At 40.1% G+C, this 20,805-nt stretch overlaps 4 protein-coding genes across 5 annotated transcripts; all 4 read right to left on the bottom strand.

Moving 5' to 3' along the window:
* Nucleotide 1: 1 nt before the first annotated feature.
* Nucleotides 2-5,535, bottom strand: LOC111571652 (UDP-glucuronosyltransferase 2A3-like). The gene is made up of 2 exons (XM_035950326.2): nt 5,389-5,535; nt 2-3,224 (listed from the first exon to the last, which is right to left on the bottom strand). The coding sequence occupies exon 2, from the start codon at nt 3,209-3,211 to the stop codon at nt 1,637-1,639; it is 1,575 nt and encodes a 524-aa protein (XP_035806219.1). The 5' UTR covers nt 3,212-3,224; nt 5,389-5,535; the 3' UTR covers nt 2-1,636.
* A 272-nt stretch (nt 5,536-5,807) lies between these two features.
* On the bottom strand, nt 5,808-12,000 carry LOC111571637 (UDP-glucuronosyltransferase 2A2-like). The gene has a single exon (XM_055013659.1). The coding sequence runs from the start codon at nt 7,859-7,861 to the stop codon at nt 6,284-6,286; it is 1,578 nt and encodes a 525-aa protein (XP_054869634.1). The 5' UTR covers nt 7,862-12,000; the 3' UTR covers nt 5,808-6,283.
* A 139-nt stretch (nt 12,001-12,139) lies between these two features.
* On the bottom strand, nt 12,140-14,530 carry LOC111572426 (UDP-glucuronosyltransferase 2C1-like). Of its 2 annotated transcripts, none has more exons than XM_035950867.2 (2): nt 14,373-14,530; nt 12,140-13,809 (listed from the first exon to the last, which is right to left on the bottom strand). In XM_035950867.2, exon 2 carries the CDS (start codon nt 13,807-13,809, stop codon nt 12,226-12,228), a length of 1,584 nt encoding a protein of 527 aa, XP_035806760.1. In that variant the 5' UTR covers nt 14,373-14,530; the 3' UTR covers nt 12,140-12,225. The 2 variants fall into 2 exon arrangements, with proteins under 2 accessions (XP_035806760.1, XP_054869631.1); XM_055013656.1 differs by lacking the exon at nt 14,373-14,530 and adding an exon at nt 13,969-14,317.
* Nucleotides 14,531-16,286: 1,756 nt separating this feature from the next.
* On the bottom strand, nt 16,287-20,297 carry LOC111572424 (UDP-glucuronosyltransferase 2A2-like). The gene is made up of 2 exons (XM_035950870.2): nt 20,145-20,297; nt 16,287-18,552 (listed from the first exon to the last, which is right to left on the bottom strand). The coding sequence occupies exon 2, from the start codon at nt 18,550-18,552 to the stop codon at nt 16,969-16,971; it is 1,584 nt and encodes a 527-aa protein (XP_035806763.2). The 5' UTR covers nt 20,145-20,297; the 3' UTR covers nt 16,287-16,968.
* Between the last annotated feature and the right edge of the window lie 508 nt (nt 20,298-20,805).

Raw genomic sequence — 20,805 nt, 5'->3', positions numbered from 1 at the left:
AAAAAAAAAAAAAAAAAAAAAAAAAAAGGACATGCAGAATAATCAGTGTAACACAAGATGTATTGTATCTACAGTTTAATGCCAAGGCAGTCTATAAATCCTCTGGCGAGCAGCATCTTCTTCCTTTAGGACAGCCTGTATCCTGGGGACACTGTGCTTCTTTGGCTTAATTGGATGACCAGCCAGGAGATTCTCTGCAGGTTGTCCAAAGCTGTCACTTACAGCAGTGGTTGTGTTCTGAGTAGTATTTCTTGTTATTTGCAGCATTGCCCGAGTGCCAGTTAAACCCATTAAGTGTTGAAATCGGGGCAGGCCCTTCATGTTCTCTTACTGTGGGCGGGTTTATTCAAGACTTCCTGAGGAAGTTGTTGTCTTTATTCACTCCGCTCCCTTCAGCTTTAGACACAGCAGGGTGGTTGTTGTCATCAGCAAACAAATGTAGACCCCCAGCTGGGATTCAGTTGAATTTTGAACTGCATGATTTCCTTTTTTATTTGGGGTGAACTTGATAGTAAATTGTTCTTGCCCACAGTGTCTGGTCTATGACTTCTGTAAAAAGATTTTTGTCTTGTTTTGCCCTAAGCCAGTTGTTTCTTTCTTACCTAAAGATATTCTTAGACACATTTCTTAACATTACACCTACACCACACACTGATGAAGCAAGATCAGTGTGCTTGTGTACTCTCAATTAAGCTAGCTCTAAACATGCTAGATAACTCAGTAACAGCCACAGTGTGCGTGTCATTCCAGATCACAGCTAAAAATTTTTTTTTAAATTTAAAAAAATAATAAAACACAAATTAAGGCCTATAAGAAACATTGATTTAAACATGTAAGCACCCAGTATAACCCCGGTGTGTTAGTCTAATCTCCGAGTGTGGAACTGAACATGTTTAAATTCAAACCTACACTTGGTTTGAATGAGATAAGAACGTGAATTCTAACTATTGTGCAACATTCATGAAAGATTGCAGTCATCTAAAAATATAAAATCTTAAGTATATGGTACCGCTGTATATGAATGGATTTAAAAATCATAAAATTTAGAGGAGCAAAGATGAAAAAGAGCACAAATATAGTCAAATTTTGAAAATGCTTTTTAATTCTTCCCTTTAAAGGGGCAGTATCACCATGTAATTATCAACTGTTTCCCCTAAGGGTTCAAAGTTTGAGCATTGTAGAGTGCATCTGGAGTTTCCACAAATCAGTGGCTCAAAAATTCCAGCTGCAGTGAATAAATTTAATGTACATAATTATTTTTAAGAAATAACAGTACTGTGAAAAACACTGAATCAAATGCAGTCAGCCTTACATGTGTGTGTTCTCCCTTGCTGATAAAGAATCACAAAATATTGAAGGATTTGTATTTGTTTTCTTTTTGGTAAGAATCAGACATATTTTTGCAACTCACTGGAATGAACCAAGCGAGTATTTTATCCATCCATTCATCCATCATCTATACACTGCTTAATCCTCATTAGGGTCGTGGGGAGCTGGAGTCTATCCCAGCTGACTGAGGGTGAAGGCAGGGAACACCCTGGACAGGTCGCTAATATTCTGTGTTTTGCATATTTAAAAGTTACATTAAAGCATATTTGTAGTTGAGATTTCAGTTTGATTGCTACTTTATTTCTCTCTAATCACGTTTACTTTTTCTTTTCAGGCATGCAGAGCATAGACATTTAATTAAGGCAGCAAAGGTGGACAGAATAATCAGCACAACTCCAGCTAAGACAAGCATCACATCAACAGAGTGATAGGAATACCAGGGCATTCTGTACGACTCGGTTCTCAGGTGAGCTGCACCTTTGTGTCTCATGACAAACTCAATCCAGAAGAGGGCGTTATCTATCGGTTTTATTGGCTGATCTCTGTGCAGCCTGGAGAGTCTCTGCATGTTCATCCTGTAGGAGGGTTCATTCAGGACCTCCTGGATAGCCTGAAAGAAAATGTCTTCATTCATAGTAAAAAAATCTATTATCTTCCCTGCTCCTCTGACTCCAATTCTAAATAGATTATCACGTTGATCAAAAATCAATGGAAGTCCAAGTATAGGGACTCCATGATAAATAGCCTCTTGAACACCATTTGTCCCTCCATGAGCCACAAACAGTTTTGTCTTAGGATGTCCTAAAAGGTCACTTTGAGGCATCCAGTCCACTAGTAAAGTGTTGTTGCCCAGAGTGGATGGTCTGCTGCCTTTGTATCTCCAGATGACTTTCTGGGGAAGTTTAGCAAAAGCTGCGGCGATCTCATTTGCTAAGTCATGAGGAAGCTCTGCAATTAAAGTCCCCAGAGACATGATGATGACTCCATGCTCTCCAGAACTCTGCACAAACTCCTCCAAGTGTTGAGGCAGAGGTTTTGCAGGTTTACACTGGAACCCTCCCATGTACACAACATTAGGCATTGTGGGACGAGGGAACTCAAACACAAAGTCCACTCTCATGAGCCACAGATCTGCAGCTTGAAACAGAGAGAGGAAATCTACGTCTGGACTGAAATATTTTTTCATTAAGCCTGCATAACTTGGTAAGACGTACTGTGAAATCTGATATTCTGAAAAGGCAAAAACTAGCACGTTAAGGACTCTCTCAAGAAAATTCATTTTATCAGATAGCTCGGTCCCTGTCAATGGAACATAAGAGAGAGGAGAAGGTGCAATTGCACAGTGGCCTTCACCATGAGTCGTCCACCTGACATTTAAAACAAGAGGCAACTGGAGGTAGTGGGCAAGTATGACACCTGATGGCATAGCAGGGTCTGTGAGGACAAGGTCATATTTAGCATCATGTAGTGACTGGATCAGCTCTTTGTTTTCAAACATCATTTCAAGCATTTTGCATATTTTGTCATGCATCTCAGCGGCCCTTTGGGCAGTTTCCAATTCAAGCTTTAAACGTGTCCAGGCGGATTGTCCTTCCCTCTGGATTTCCAGCAACTGGGTCACAAATTCAGTGACAAAGTCTTCATCAAATCCAGAGCCAATATCGACTGTAACAGACGTGTAGAATGGGGAGGTTTCCTTGATGTACCAGCTATCTGATCCTCGCACAACAGATACTTGATGTCCCCTTGAATGTAGCTCCTCAACGATGACTTTCATGTTCACCCAGTGGCTCCCATCCACTGGAAAAACAAGCACTTTCCCACCATAGACTGCAGCTGGACAGAGGCAGCTGAGAGTGATCAACACCCATGGCCAATGCATTTTTATTCTAGAGCTGGGGAAAAAAGCATAGTATATCGTAGATTTTTAGTAAATGTATAATCTCAATACGAGTAGCTTTTTAATCAAAACTCTGTATTTATTCATGGAGACAGCTATTTATGTCACTCATATATATTGCCACTCTCTATGTCTTTACATTGAAAGGTTTTAGAACTGCTTATATTGTTTGCCCTTAATTTTGCTGTAGGATATGTAGGCTGCTAGTTTCAAAGCAGGGAGTCAAATATAAAAATAATCCCAAGTTTTAAAATGGTGGATTTAACACCATTAGTTAGCCTATTGTTATGATATGATGATATGATGTGTTATACACACAGTGTCTATAAAAGTATTCGCCCTCCTTGGAAGTTTTCTTGTTTTATTGCTTTTGAAGCTTTGAATTTACAGAAATATTATGTCATGTGAAAATGAAAACAAGATTTTTTTTTTATAAAGAAATGTGATTGCATATGTATTCACTCCTTTTAAGGTGTCTCACAGTTTAACACAGGTGCAGCTAGTTATACAATTAGTGAGATTGGGATCATCTGAGTGTAATGAATGGCTCTCAAGTGATTGTGGTATAAATGCACCTTTATCTGGAATGTCCACTCACTGGTGAGTTAGTATTCCTTACTATAAATACATGAATACCTTGGGGGCAGTGGTGGTGGTGGCCCTTGAGCAAGGCCCTTAACCCTTCCTGCTCCAGGGGCGCCGTACCACGGCTGACCCTGCGCTCTGACCCCCCAAATGGGGGGATATGTGAAAATCAGAATTTCCCCTCATGGGATTAATAAGGGATAATAATAAGCAACTATGTGAAAAGTTATTGAAAAGCACAGGTCAGGGGATGGTTGTAACAAAATTCACTGAATATTCCTTGGAGTACAGTTAAATCCATCATTAAGAAATGGAAGGAATATGGCACAAGTGTAAATCTGCCTAAAGAAGGGAATCCTTAAAAACTAAGTGATCATGCAAGAAAGAGACCAGACTGTGCATACAACGACCATTGCCCGGTTCTTTACCAAATAAAGTTTTACAGGAGAATGGTAAGAAGGAAGCCATTACCGAAAGAAGCTTAGTAAATGTCAACTAGAATTCACCAAAAGACACATCGAAGACTGTGGACTCTCAACTATAAAAGAGTTCTTTGGTCTAATGTGACCAAAAATGAACTTTTTGGCAATCAGACACAATGCTTGGTGGACACCAAACACTGCACACCACCACAAACACACCATCCGCACCATAAAGCATGGTGGTGGCAGCATCATAATGTGGGCCTGCATCTCAGCAGCAGGCCCTGGAAGCCTTGTAAAGTTAGAGGCAGTAAAGTATAGGGAAATCCAAATGGACAACATGATGCAGTCTACGAGAGAACTGTGACTTAGGGGAAGATTTTTTTTTCCGAGCAAGATAATGACCAGCAGCATAAAGCCAAAGCTACATAGAAATGGTTTAAAGACAACAAGATGAATGTTTTGAAGCAGCTGAGTTGGAACCCAGATCTTAGTCCAATTGAAAATTAGTTTCTCTACTTGAAAAGGGCAGTTCACTCATGATCCCCATGTAACCTTACAGATTTGCAAAGAAGAATGGGGTAAAACTGCAGTGTTCAGGTGTGCAAAGCTGAGTGAAACCCATCCACGCAAGTCACTGTCGGACCTTTTTACAAGGCCAGTAACCTTATCTGCTCCATTGAGTCATAGTGTGGCTGACCCTTTGCTCAGTGAAAACTGCATTTCGTTGTACTCTGTGCAATGGCAATAAAGTTGAATCTTATCTAACTGCACCTAAAGGTTCATCTACTAGTACTAAGTATTGACTTAAAAGGAGTGTCTATTTACCCAGTCACTAATTTTATTTTCATATTTCATATTTTCATTTCGACAAGAAAGAAAGACTTTTTTTTTTTTGCTGAACTTAATTTGAAAAAGCCAAAATAAATTAACCATAATTCAGAATTGAAAAAGAACCTTCAAAGGGGAGTGAATACTTTTTCTTGGAACTGTAGTAACTGTTTTTTTATCATCACTAACTACCAAGCAATATATAGCCCTGAAGAGAATGACAACCACTAGTTGCAAATTAACTTGAAAATACACAGTATTTCCACCCCTATAGCTATCAGGATCTTCTGTTGGTTAAAGATTAAAACGTGATAGTGTTACCTTTTTGGCAGCCGGTGTAGTTTGTTTTTCAGTTGTCCTCCTTTGCCAGAAAGCAGAATGTGCTGGGCCCTCCAGGTTCAAACCTGAGTATGACTTTGTATTGCAGGAGCAAAGTCATATGCTTTGAACACATGCAATATCATGACTTTGAACAGAGGTGATAAGGAAGTACAAAGTAGAGGGAAAACTGCCAGTGGTGTTTAAATATTATGCTAGTATAAGTAACGTACCTACGTGGCTATAAAACAAAAAAAAATAAAATAAAATGCAGGGTTATTCCTTCACTGTCATAGATGTTTTCTCACATAACAGTTTCTGGGTGGTAAAGATATCAACAAATCCACTTTTAGGTTTTTTTTTGCACTCAGTTGTTTATTAGCTGAAACTTGTTTAACACAGGTTACAGTGTTTTTGTTGAAACCATTTCAGAGAGAACTGTATGATTAGTCCGAGTTCATTCTGCAGAATGAACTCGGACGGTTGAACTGAGGACATGCAAAATAACAGAAGAAAGTGCTGTGTGACACAATACAGTTCATAGTGTAGCATACAGTAAAATAGGAATTAAATGAACTGCAAGAGAGCATTTAGGAGTTAAAATGTGTGTCCTTCTTTTATTATTTCATAATTCTGCTTTCATTTTCTTAGAAACAAAAGTAAACTGATGCATGCAAATACATAAATGAAATTACTTTAATTTAAATGAAGTGATCAAACTGATTCTTTTTTCCCCCCTTTACAGCAGATACATTTCTGTGAACCATTTAAGTAGAAACCTCACAGGAAACCCAAAGATGAGACAAATGTAAATACATTTAAAACATCTTTCAATATTAGCCAAACTGATAGATGTTTGACTATATATCAACGAAAATGAAAATTATCTGTTTCCTAGTTAGTCAGACTTCTGTTTTCTTTTAAAACATAATCTCAAACAGAACCATATTAACCCAATGAAAAACAACGCTGAAAGTAGTGCAACTGCCAGTAAAAATAATAGGACATCTACAGAGTAGTAGGAATACCAGGGCATTCTGTACGACTCGGTTCTCAGGTGAGCTGCACCTCTGTGTCTCATAACAAACTCTATCGAGAAGAGGGCACGGTCGAGCGGCTTCATCGGCTGATCTTTGTGCAGGCTGGCAAGTCTTTGCATGTTGATTGTGTAAGAGGGCTCATTAAGGACGTCCTGTATTGCCTCCAGAAATATTTTCTTGTCCAAGTCAGAAATATCCAAAACATTTGCAACACCCTTTGCTCTCAGTCTGGAGAGGTTGTCTGCTTGATCAAATACAAAGGGAATGCCTACAATTGGAACACCATGATATATAGCCTCATATATCCCATTTGTTCCCCCATGACTTATAAATAGTTTAATGTTTGGATGTCCTAGAAGGTCGTTCTGAGGCATCCAGTCCACTAGTAAAGTGTTGTGGCCCAGAGTGGATGGTCTGCTGCCTTTATACCTCCAGATGACTTTCTGAGGAAGTTTAGCAAAAGCTGCGGCGATCTCATCTGCTAAGTCATGAGGAAGCTCTGCAATTAAAGTCCCCAGAGACATGATGATGACTCCATGCTCTCCAGAACTCTGCACAAATTCCTCCAAGTTTTGAGGCAGAGGTTTTGCAGGTTTACACTGGAACCCTCCCATGTATACAACGTTAGGCATTGTGGGACGAGGGAACTCAAACACAAAGTCCACTCTCATGAGCCACAGGTCAGCAGCTTGGAACAGAGAGAAGTAGCCGACATCTGAGCCAAAGTAGCGGTTGGTCAAAGCAGAATAATGTGGTCCGACTATCTGCTTGTACAGATGCATCCTCATGGTGTAAAAAGCCATGTTTTTGACCCGCTCAAGAAAAGTCATTTGATCTGTTAGCTCCGAAGGTGGAAGTGGGACGTAAGAAAGTGGAGAAGGGGCGATTGCGAAATGGGCCTCGCCATGCACAGTCCACCGAGCATTGAAAACTAATGGCAAGCCAAGATAGTGAGCCAGCAGCACTCCTCCACCATTAGCCGGGTCTGTCAAAACCACATCATACTTGGCTTCTTGAAAGGACTTCATTAATTCTCTATTTTCAAACATGTACACAACCACTTCACAGATTTGTTTGTGTAATTCAAAAAACTTGTCTTTTAGCTCCATGTCTAAAGCAAAACGAGCCCACGCAGAGCCCTTGCTTCTTTTAATTTTAATAACCTCAGACACAAAGTGATGAAAAAATTCCTCATTTCCACCACCACTGACGTTCACTGTGACTGTACTGTAATGTGAAGACGTTTCACTGATGTACCAGCTGTCTGCAGCTCGAATGACTGTCACAGTGTGCCCCCGCAAATGCAGCTCCTCGACAAGCACCCGCATGTTCACCCAGTGGCTGCCGACATGTGGAAACACCAGAACTTTCCCACCATGAGCAGCTGGAGTAATGAGAGCCAGAAAAGAAATGATGCAAGCCAGTAACAAAAACATCCTCAGATCTCTTCAAATAGTGTCATGGAAGAAAAAACACACAGAAAAAGATGGCTGTTACTCCAGTTACAGAGGAAATGTGTGCACAGCAGATGCCTCAAAGAGAGAGCTGCAAATGATTTCTATTCTATTGTCTCTTTATTTGTATGGGAAAATTCTTTCTGACCGTCCTCACGTGTATGTAGCACATGGAGCCCCTTTTCAGGAAATTAGAGTGCTGCTTGGTGCCAAGAGCTCTGCATGCATTCTGTATCACATCCCCGTCTGTCTGGGCAGAAATGATTTTATAACCGTAACTGTGTTCAATCTGCATAAAAGAACATTTTAAGAGCTTCCCTTTAGGAATACACATAATCCCTGTATGCATGACAAATCCCATGCAACCATTTTCTTTTTGATCAGATGTCTAAACCTTCAACAATGGATTTGATTCCATAAAGTCTCTGTTCCACTTAATAACTGTAGCTGGCAAAGGGTAAAAACAAATGTTAGAGCACTGAACATTGGTTTTGTTCCTCAGAAACTAAAAGAAAAGTGATTAAAAATCAAGCTTACAGTGAAAGTATCCTTGGAAATCATGTCATTAAACTTGGGTTAAACTTTGGGTTAGAGAGACCCAAACAAAACAAACCACACAGTGAGGAGTCACACCAGTGCAACTAAAAAACACTTCCTGGTTTCATTTGTCCCACCCTCAAGACATTTGTTGCAAGAGATTCCTGTCTTAACAGGAACCGTCAGTCACAACGAGCCAGAGATGCAGTATCTTCAGCAGGAAAGAGTTACTGTCTGTTATAAAGGCTACACAGATGTGGTCTGCACCATATTTGGACTTTTTTTCCCTTTATACTGTCAGTAAACCCTTCGTTTTTTAACATGAAGTGGCACCTTGTGTGTGAGACCTATTGATATCTAAAGTGCAAAGACAAAAAAACAGATAATATGGATTTCTGTTCATTAACTAATACCAGAAAAACAATAACATCGAAAAAACATAACACAAATGTAACACCATATGTTAGCTATGGCAACCAAGTTAAAACATTCATACAGGCACTCAGTAAAAAATTCTGGACAGTAGTGAATGTTGCATAATGTCCAGTAAGATCGATAGCATACATCTGTTGCATGCTTTTTGTATCAGAGTTGCTTGGTTGTAGTACAGAAAAAAGAACACATTATGTGCACATACTGTATCTATTTTTCCACATTATAACATAAGTAACTTCCAATTAAATATTCCCAGTTTTGTTGAACTTCATAGTGCGGAGGCACGATTGTACAGGGCTGCCTTCAAATGAGTGAGACTGAAAAATAAACACTTCCTGATTTCTTTCCTTTTTGTCGCCTCACCCCTGCAGTTCTGGTGAACTTGTGACATTAAATTCTTGTCTTTGTTCCCTCCTCTAAGGGAAGTTGACTCACTTGGTGTGGCAAACTCCAAAATGTAGTATTTCTTCAACGTGGCCATGCTCACATTTAACATTATATGAGAATTAAAGTATGATATGAAATATTATATATTAATAATTGAAGAAAGGTTAACCTCACTTCTAGCCAGATGCAAAGTACCCGGATCCAAAGGTACACCTAAAACTAAGTGCCAAAAATTAGACGTCTACCTCTGTTTCACATCTACCAGTAACTGCTTCCTCAGGTTCCATACAGAATAATACAGACTGTGCTTTGTAAAAAAGAGAAACACTGATTCAATCAATACCCCACAGGAACATGCATTCAGAAACACAAATACACAATGCAGCTCATCTCTATCCCACTGATTGATAAACCATTTGTGACTGATGTTTGTTTGTTGAGGGGTTGACATATTATCAGATACCCCCAAGCTCCCATTGACTGTTAACAACGAATAGAACTCAGTGGGATCTTTATATTGAAGGTTGAAAGAGTTTAAGATAATAACATGCACGTTGACCGAAAATGACTGTCTGGAGCTGTTTCTCTGCACCCACAGTGACCCATGCATCCCCCTGAGGGACAGACTCCACCTCTTGTATGTTTATGTTACTCAGATGATTCATGTTAAAGGAAGTCAAACAAGCTATCATGAAAAAATTGTAGAAGCCACTGAAATGCTGCTGCTGCTGCTGTGAGATTTAACAGCAACACATGCTTTCAGTAAATGCCAAGTTTGTAGATAAACATGCAGTTTGTGCTAAAATATGAATATCAAGGAAATTAAAGGTCCCATATTATGCTCCTAATTAATGCAAATCTCACATGTTCCCACAGTGTGTATTTTCACTGTTCAGCTCACAATACTGCAAAGATGGTTAAATTTAACAGGGCTTTATAACCCCTGGGTTTAGGGCTGTTGTGCTCTGAAAAACCAGTGAGCCCCTGCTGTCCCCACCCCCTCCAGCAGGACAACTCTCTCTGCTTGTGTAATTGACATTGCAGAGATAAACAGCTGACCACGTGACTGCTGACATGGGGAGATTAGGATTCTAACTTTCTCTCTGAATGATCATTTTAGATGTGAAAACGGCAAATCCACAGCACAGTGGTTTGCTGACATGCGTTTGGTGAGTTTGTCAGACAATGTTGCTGGCATAAAATCAGTAGTTTAGAAGTGAAGAGCCACAGTCGGGGGAAATACTGCAGCTATGAAGTGACTGCTGGTTCACGTAGTTTTAATGGGCTGCATTTCAGTCACTATTTCATATTTGTTACATTGTCTGACAACAGACACAGAAAAATAAGTAAATGAGAGCAGCTATGTTGAGAGTTCAGCCACATTAAAATGCAGTTTTTGAGCACAGAGACAGTAGAAGAAAAGAATGGAAACATCGACTGAGCTTGCATTGCACTGAAGCACAAGGGACAAGAAATCACAGTAACACACCGAGTCCTTTTTTGGTTCAAATTTAAGTTTCCATTATCTCTGAATGTCCCTCGGTGTTGGTTTCAGCAGACCTCTGGGGATTAAAGGTAATGGTAGCATTAGCCACATTAGCACAACATGATACATCTAAGGACTTTACTCTTATTGTGGTGACATTAACATCACAAATAAAAATAATTTGCTGCCTCTTCAGTTCCTCAGATGCTGGGAGTGCATGAACACTCTTGTATTCACTCCTTCAGCCAACAGCAAAGTTTTTGGTGTCCTTTGCTCATAGGTGAAATATTTGTGTTAGCAAAAACAGCGGGGCTGCACAGTGGCGTAGTGGTTAGCACTTTCGCCTTGCAGCAAGAAGATCCCTGGTTCGCGTCCCGGCTTTCCCGGGATCTTTCTGCATGGAGTTTGCATGTTCTCCCTGTGCATGCGTGGGTTTTCTCCGGGTACTCCGGCTTCCTCCCACAGTCCAAAAATATGCTGAGGTTAATTGATTACTCTAAATTGCCCGTAGGTGTGAATGTGAGAGTGATTGTTTGTCTATATATGTAGCCCTGCGACAGACTGGCGACCTGTCCAGGGTGTCCCCTGCCTTCGCCCGAGTCAGCTGGGATAGGCTCCAGCCCCCCCCCGCGACCCTAGTGAGGATTAAGCGGTGTATAGATAATGGATGGATGGATGGATGGATGGATAGCAAAAACAGCTCCAGAAAGGTTTGAACCTTGGATCTTCTAGCTTGAGGCCACAGTATGAGCCACTGCACAAAAAAGTAACACAACTGCTGCAGCCAAAACCATGAATAAAAGCTAGCAAAAAGAGCAAAGTGCCAACTTTGTTTTAATAGGCTTGTTATTATTTCTGCCGCATAAGTCAAAATCAGAGAAAAGTTTTAATTATGTAAAAACTGCTTTGATGTGAGTTTGTTACTCAACCTTCAACTAAATTATCGATATGCAACACAGCAAAATTACAGATGTAACTGTATATTTAAAAATCAAATGGTTAAGTATTTTTCAAAAAAAAAAATAATTATGTGAAGGATGAATTTGCTGATCGTACATTCACTGTGATATTCTTAATAATGCATAAGACAGTTTTAGCCATATTTTTTCAGCTGCTTGCACAGAGCTCCCCAGGGTTGGATAATGGAAAACTGATTGGTCGATAGGGTCTGTTTTAATACACACTGATCTGTGATCTCGAACACAATCTTCTCAGGAGCAGGTTAGGAGTTTAAGATACGATGGCAGTGTACCCTAGTAAGAAGTGAACCACCATCATAGTTCTGAAAACCAAGATTAACTCCGAAGTTACCTCACTGACATGAACTGCTGTTTTGTACAGACCTTTGCTAGACTGTGAGGCAACTGCATGTTGTAAATGGTGGGGGGATTTGAAGAACGGCAGCTGAAAACATCTTGATATCTCAGCACCTTTTACTTTATACCTCCAAGTGTATAGCAACCACAAAACACAATAAAATGGATTTGAACAGCTTCAATCATTACTCTTGTTTCACTTTAGATTTACACATTGCATTGCACAAACATCTCATGAAGAAGAAAATAGTTAAAACCATGAGCAGCACAGCTCCACCCAGGAACAGAGCTACGTCTACAGAGTGGTAGGAATACCAGGACATTCTGAGTGATGCTGGTTTCAGGTGAGCTGCACCTTTGTGTCTCATGACAAACTCGATCCAGAAGAGGGCGTTATCCATCGGTGTTATTGGCTGATCTCTGTGCAGCCTGGAGAGTCTCTGCATGTTCATCCTGTAGGAGGGTTCATTCAAGACATCCTGGATAGCTTTTAGGAAGTTGTTGTCTTTGTCCACTGTAGATAATGTAAGAATCTTAGCTCCTCCTCTGTCTTCTAGTCGGATCAGGTTGTCATATTGGTCAAAAAACACTGGGAGACCCACAACTGGGACTCCATGATAAATAGCTTCTTGGACTCCATTTGTTCCTCCATGAGCCACAAACACTTTTACTTTAGGATGTCCTAGAAGGTCGTTCTGAGGCATCCAGTCCACCAATAAAGTGTTGTTGGCCAGAGTGGATGGTCTGCTTCCTTTATACCTCCAGATGACTTTCTGAGGAAGTTTAGCAAAAGCTGCAGCGATCTCATTTGCCATGTCAGCAGGTAGTTCATTCACAAAAGTCCCCAGAGACATGATGATGACTCCATGCTCTCCAGAACTCTGCACAAACTCCTCCAAGTGTTGAGGCAGAGGTTTTGGAGGTTTACACTGGAACCCTCCCATGTACACAACATTAGGCATTGTGGGGCGTGGATATTCAAACACAAAGTCCACTCTCATCAGCCAAATGTCTGCGTCAATCAATAGCTGGTTAAAATCATTCTCAGGCCCCAGATACGTGTCACATATTTCCTGATATACTGCTTTGATCAGCAGATGTTTTTGTGTTTGGGTTATTAGCTGTAAAATCATGTTTTTAACTCTCTGAAAAAAGGACATGCTATCAGTTAAACCAGTTCCTGTTGTCGGAATATAAGATGTGGGTGAAGGGGCAATGGCAAGATGAGCTTCTCCAACTACTAACCAGCGAACATTATAAACCAAAGGAAGGTTCAAATATTTGGCCAAAATGGGTCCACCACCCCAGCAGGGGTCAGTGAGGACCACGTCAAACTTGGTGTCATTCAACATTCTCATCAACTCTCTGTCACTTAGCAGCGCTGATATAAATTCACCCACAGCTTTGTGAGCATCAACAAATGAGCTGAACATGCCTACAGTCAAATGGAAAAAATTGGCTAAGGGGAGACTTCCCCGTTCAAATTCCATGATCTCATATATGATTCTTGTGATGAACTCCTTATCTAAGCCCCTCTCTACTGGAACTGTGTAGGTACTGTAATACGTGGAGTTATCCTTGATGTACCAGCTTTTGCTGGAACGCACAATAGTTAGATTGTGTCCTCTGGAGTGCAGAGCTTGAAGTAGGATATCCATGTTTATCCAGTGGCTGCCTTCCAAAGGAAAGACCAAGATGTTGCCACTTTGACAGGTTCTGGACAGAAGGATGAGCAGCAGCAAAGCACTGCAGCAATAGATCAGCCTCATCTGGAATGAAAATAACTGACAGTTAATTGACTAAACTGAGGAATTTTATTACATTGTAACAGTACTGGGATCATTTCAAACTCACTTTATGTTAACTTCATCAACTAGATTTGAACAGTGATGCAATTTCAACCATCTACACTAATTTTCACGTCTTACCTTTCTCATTAACTGGAATTAGAATTCATTTCTTCCTTATTACAGACATGAAATCCATTTGATTGCCGTGAATCACAATTCAACATGCTGCTTCTATTGAAATTGAGTCCTTTCGACATGTAAATGCTTCAGTCTTTAAAATGCACATCACGGATTTTTGCAGAGTAAGAGGATTTACATTGTGCCTACTTATCCGCACACACTGTCAATCATTAAAGCTCGTTTTTACTGAACTCTTGCTTTTTAAAAGTACTACAGCAAGTTTCAATTTACAAAGGGGTGCTTCATTTCAACAATCTCTTCTCTGCTGATCGAGCTGTAACGTCAACGTGTGCATTTCGTTTACATTCAGCATATTAAGTGTACGCTGACACGACCTCAAAATGCAAAGCGTTTCCACGTACTGTAGTCTGTGTTGCTCCTTCACACCGTAGGAATCACGGAGATCGAAAACTATTCCGTACAGCAGACGAGTCTGTGATTATTTAGCCGAGGGGAGGAGATGGAGCAGGAATCAGGACGCACTATGACCCAGCGGCGCCTTGGAGAGCCTCCTGACAGGGAAGTGGATCAGTCTGAGAGGAAACAGCTGCAACAACGAGACTAGAGCCCGATAGGATCAGTGCATGAGATGTAGTTGATTACCGTGGATCACAATTCATCATAAGTTCAACTTTAAAGCGCATAGTTTACTGAAAAAAATATACAATAGGTGGTGGCGTTGGAGTGCGAATCTAAACACATTATCGAAAGGCCGTTCCAACAATGTAATGGATGGATCAAAGGACACAGTACACAAAGACAAAACAAATACTGTTGTATGTCAAATCAAAATGTCATCACCAGCAAATAGTTTGATAAATATGGTAGGCTGACAGTACTTAAACTTACTTAATTCTTGTGAAGACGGTGCGTGGCAGTCTTGAGTTTCTGTGATGGAATGATTGAAACACATGCATCTTTGTCAAAAAATAATTAAAAAAAAAAAAACTTCTTCTTTCATAGGTTTGTTATAGATCTTCTGGAAATTTGACAAAATGTGCTTGATCCAAATTATACATACAGCATCTTGAATTATACGTTTTGGTGATGTGAATAAGTGTGTTAATGCAATTTTTTCTTGATAGCTTGGCCTCTCAATTTTTTGTTAGTGATTATGATCGATTGCAGCTGCTCACTTCTCTGAACCAATTTAAACAGGGACCATTTGATACCTTCATTCGACTTGGCCACAAATATTACAGGGAAAAAGTGTGTGCCCTAATGATCCACTGAAGTTGGCTGCCGATCACACAGAATAATAAAAGGCCTTCCAGAGGAAAATTCTGTTGTCAGTTGAAACAAAAAATGAGCTATTTGGCCACAGTGACCAGAAATATGTTTGGAGGAGAGAAAATTAGACCCTTATCTCCGAGAACGCCAAACCTACAGTCAAGCATGGTGGTGGTAGTATTATGCTCTGGAGCTGTTCTGCAAATGAAACTGGTGCTTTATGCAAAATAAGTAGAATAAGAAGGAGGATTAGCTCTACATTGTTTCGGAAAACCTAAAATCACCAGGCAGAAGGTTAAGTCTTGGAGGCAGTTAGGCATTTCAACTTTTCTGGAGAGAGAAAAGAGCTTTGGAGGAAAAATAGATGGGGTTGTACAACCTACTGGTGTCTATAGGATGATGGGCTATGCAGTGAGGAGTGTGACTATCAGGTAAAGTGAGGTGCTTAAATTAGTTATTTTATTAATAATAGTAAGTAAGTGCCCATTCAGCTGCATTGGCTACACTGTTTCACTTGTTATCATCGATTTAACAATAATCCCAGCCTCTATAGGCCGGCCGCACAAAAGAATAAGCAATTAATAAAGACCTACATGGAAAATATAATTTATACTGTGTATCAGTCTTGTCAGTGCTGACAGCATCACCTTGTTTGGATGTGAATAGCCGATTTCTTGTCTTGACTCACTACAGCCTGTTATGCCAGCAGAAAATAATTGCCACTACTGACAAAAAAATTTTGCAACTGTCCGACTGATAAAGTGTGGTTAGAAGGTGTTACAGAATTAGCAAATTGGAACCAATCAGCCATTTGCATGATGCGACTCAACCAGTCATGTCACACTTTCACCAATGCTCATTTAAATTTCTGTCTGGCAATGGGTCATCAGGATCTTGTAATATTTGCTATGCTTTCGTTTTTTAACCTTTGACTCTTAAATTTATAATTGTTATATTTATACTATTTTTGATGTGAGCAGTTCTCCACTAAGACTCTGTTGCTGTGAGGTTTAAAAGACACTTGCTTCCAATAAATGCCAAGTCGGTAGATAAAGAAGCAGTTCAGATTTATTGTAGTTTTTTTTTACAGCTGACAATTCCCTGTTGCATTATTGTCAAATGTCATCTTCTTAAATGTTTTACAAAAAATTGTTTTTAAAAAAATGCAGAAACGACTAGAGCAGAATGAAAAACGGTACACTTCACAGACCTATGTAGAACTGATTTCAATGACCTCCTTTATTACACTGGATTCTCAAAATGAGGATGCTGCACCTGCTGGATGCAGATGTAAACACAAACACACAGAACTGCAACGGACTGATAAATATCCACAGCAGGATGTGCAATTCCTACCTTAATTAACATTAAGTTCAGTTGTTTTATTTCTGTACTGTTGGTTATGAAGATGCCCAGTAGATCCATTTAGTTCATCCAAATACTTTACTAGAATATTGAATGTTTGTGGGGCTCCACAGTGAATCAGTGGTTAGCACTATCGCCCTGTAGTTGGAGGATCCCTGGTTTGCATCCCGGCCTGGGATCTTTCTAGAGAAACAATCTGTAAAATATTTTTCTATAAAATCATGACATTGCTTAGTGACTGTAGATACGCTGCATCAACTCTCAAATCTTGTCATCACAGGAAAAATTAATTCATTTACGTATTGATATTTTATTCTTGAAATAAATTTCTTGTACAAAATGTGCTATATATTTTTTTAATCATTACTCACGTTTGACTTTAGATTTACACATTGCATTACACAAACACTTAATTAAGAAGAAAGTAGATAGAAGCATGAGCAGCACAGCTCCACCCAGGAACAGAGCTACGTCTACAGAGTGGTAGGAATACCAGGACATTCTGAGTGATGCTGGTTTCAGGTGAGCTGCACCTTTGTGTCTCATGACAAACTCGATCCAGAAGAGGGCGTTATCCATCGGTGTTATTGGCTGATCTCTGTGCAGCCTGGAGAGTCTCTGCATGTTCATCCTGTAGGAGGGTTCATTCAAGACATCCTGGATAGCTTTTAGGAAGTTGTTGTCTTTGTCCACTGTAGATAATGTAAGAATCTTAGCTCCTCCTCTGTCTTCTAGTCGGATCAGGTTGTCATATTGGTCAAAAAACACTGGGAGACCCACAACTGGGACTCCATGATAAATAGCTTCTTGGACTCCATTTGTTCCTCCATGAGCCACAAACACTTTTACTTTAGGATGTCCTAGAAGGTCGTTCTGAGGCATCCAGTCCACCAATAAAGTCTTGTTGCCCAGAGTGTCTGGTCTGCTGCCTTTATACCTCCAGATGACTTTCTGAGGAAGTTTAGCAAAAGCTGCAGCGATCTCATTTGCCATGTCAGCAGGTAGTTCACTCACAAAAGTCCCCAGAGACATGATGATGACTCCATGCTCTCCAGAACTCTGCACAAACTCCTCCAAGTGTTGAGGCAGAGGTTTTGGAGGTTTACACTGGAACCCTCCCATGTACACAACATTAGGCATTGTGGGGCGTGGATAATCAAACACAAAGTCCACTCTCATGAGCCAGATGTCTGCATCAATCAATAGCTGGTAAAAGTCCTCATCAGGCCCCAGATACTTGTCACAAATTTTCTGATATACTTCCTTGGCCGCCAGATGTGCTTGTATTTGGGATACTCCATAGAAAATCATGTTTTTAACTCTCTGAAAAAAGGACATCTTATCAGTGCAGCCAGATTGTGCTATAGGAATATAAGATATGGGTGAAGGGGCAATGCCAAAATGAGCTTCTTCAGGGATGAGCCAGCGAACATTATAAACCAAAGGAAGGTTCAAATACTTGGCCAAAATGGGTCCACTTCCCCAGCAGGGGTCAGTGAGGACCACGTCAAACTTGGTGTCATTCAACATTCTTATCAACTCTCTGTCATCTATAATCGCTGATACATATTCACCCACAGTTGTGTGAATTTCAGTAAATGCACCAAGTATGCCAACAGAAAAATGGAGAAAACTCATCAAGGGAAGAGCTCCCCGTTCAAAATCTATAATGTTCGACATTATTCTTGTGATGATCTCCTTATCTAAGATCCTCTCTACTGGAACTGTGTAGGTACTGTAATACGTGGAGTTATCCTTGATGTACCAGCTTTTGCTGGAACGAATAATAGTTAGATTGTGTCCTCTGGAGTGCAGAGCTTGAAGTAGGATATCCATGTTTATCCAGTGGCTGCCTTCGGTAGGAATGACCAAGATGTTGCCACCTTGGCAGGTTCTGGACAGAAGGATGAGCAGCAGCAAAGCACTGCAGCAACAGATCAGCCTCATCTGAAATAAAAACAATTAGCAATCAGTTGACTGAACTGCAAAGCGTTATTGCATTGTAACTCAGGGATCAACAGATCGGCCTGGTCGACGATCGATTTATGATATTTGTCATTTTTCTCACTATCAGTATTGTAATTGTTATTAACTGAATGCTGTTAAAAAAAATTAAAAATGTTACTTTGACTCTGATGCAGCTACTTCTCTCTCTCTGTAGTCACCCTGAGGCCTGAAGCAATGTTCCGCCCACAGCACTGTGTTATTAGTTACACGTCACGACTATCAACACTGAAAGCTACTGTTTACAGAGAGGGACAGATTAGTTCTTTGGAAGAGCAGAACAGCTCTGTTGAGGTGGAGGAGCTGTATTTCCAGACTGAAGCACTAGATGTTGCTGAAACAACACATCTTCTACAAACTTGACCAGTTTCCTTACTACACTGAAAATGTGCTTGTTTGTATCAGTGCACCTGGAACCTATTTTACTAACAGTGCTGTGCTAAGGCTATTACAATGATGGTTGCTGTGCCTCTTAGCCTGCGGCTAACACTATCAGGGGCACCTGCAACATCTTTCTAAAGTAAGATTAACTTTCGCAGTCTTGTCTAACTGATAGACACACCTCGAAGCCACAAGCCGCAACAACTGAACAAGAACCACAACCATCACCACAAATCAAGAAACTGGTTACTTTCACAGTGGCTAATCCTAGCGGCTAAGTTAGGACGCAGCCACAGATGACACTGAAACAGTGTCCAGAGAACAGCAACAAACAATGCACCAGGATTTGGATTTAGGTGAGCAATAAATGTGATAGAACAGTGAAAGATTAACCCAACAGAGATGAGCAGTAGACATAACTGCAGGAGACAAACTGTTTAGTCTCAGTCAGTATCACGGTAAATAGAGGAGAACGTCTTCACATCACATGATTCTCTGTCATCATCACTGCTATTTCTATTGTATATATTCAGTCACAGCAATTACAATTAATGAAGTAACCGAGTTATGAATGACAGATTCGCTTCTATGACATGCTTTTAATATACAGCATTTAAGATATATCTGCTCCAAATATTGGTCAACAGCGTTTCTTGATTATGAATGATCACCATCAGTATCGGCCATGAAAAAAAACCACATCAGTCCATCCCTACTGTAACTGTACCGTGATCATTTTAAGTTTTTTTTTTTTTTTTTAATTAGTTAGTACAAAATGGTAACGATGATACCATCCTCATTATCCATAATTGTGCCCTTCCTCTTTCCCATAATAGACAGTTATGCTGCTTTGTTTGAAAGTCAGTTCTTTTGACATAAAAGTGATTTAGTCTACACACTACACATCACCACTTTTAATGTAATAAGACAATTTGCACTGTTTCTGCTGCTTCACAAACTCTGTAAGTCATGAAAGCCCATTTGTAATAAATTATTACTTTTCTAAAAGTGCTACAGCAACTTCAAATGTGATTTACAAACTGTATTTTGACAATCTCTTCTCTGCTGACCAAGCTGCAAAGTTACCTTGTACATTTCTTTTGCATTCATTATAATGTACTTTCACACTGTGTGAGTGGAAAGTTTCTACTTACTGTTGTCTGTATTGTTTCTCCACGCAGAAAAAATCACGGAGATGGAAAACTGCTTCGTACAGCACCAGTACGGAAGACCAGTCTGTAGTTCTGTATTCCAGAGGGGAGGAGCTGAAACATGATTCAGAATGCACTGTGACCCAGTGGGGCTCGAGACAGTGAAAGGTAATAACTGCTCAATGTAAGAGCTAAAAGCCACGATAAAGAGATTAGTGATTATAGGATTAGTACCTGGGATGTTTTTGATTGCTGTGGATTGTAAATTCAGACTTCAAGGTGCACTATGAACAGTAATAAATGCTCATACAGCTGCTTTGGCACCACTGTTTTTCTTATTATCATTTATTTAGCAATAATCCGAACCTCTCAAAGCCAGCTAAACACAAGATGACATGACAATGATTTTGGCCACAATCTGAGAATGAACAATGGACTACAAATGAAATGTAATTGAAATTGTGCCAACATCAGTCTGCTGTGGATTTCTTCTACTGAGAACATAAAAACTAACTTGTCAGTGTGTTTGGCAGCATGAAAGGATTTGGATGTTAATGTCTTGTCTCACTGCAGCCTGTTATAGTAACTCTGCTGCTGTAGTGAAAACAAAGAATAATTGCCAATACTGACAAATTCATGTTGGAATTGTCCAACTCAAGAACTG

Source organism: Amphiprion ocellaris, chromosome 1 (assembly GCF_022539595.1).
Source record: "Amphiprion ocellaris isolate individual 3 ecotype Okinawa chromosome 1, ASM2253959v1, whole genome shotgun sequence".
In the NCBI taxonomy this organism is placed as follows: domain Eukaryota; kingdom Metazoa; phylum Chordata; class Actinopteri; family Pomacentridae; genus Amphiprion; species Amphiprion ocellaris.
Note: the sequence above shows the minus strand (reverse complement) of the source record. Positions and strands in the feature narration are given on the sequence as shown.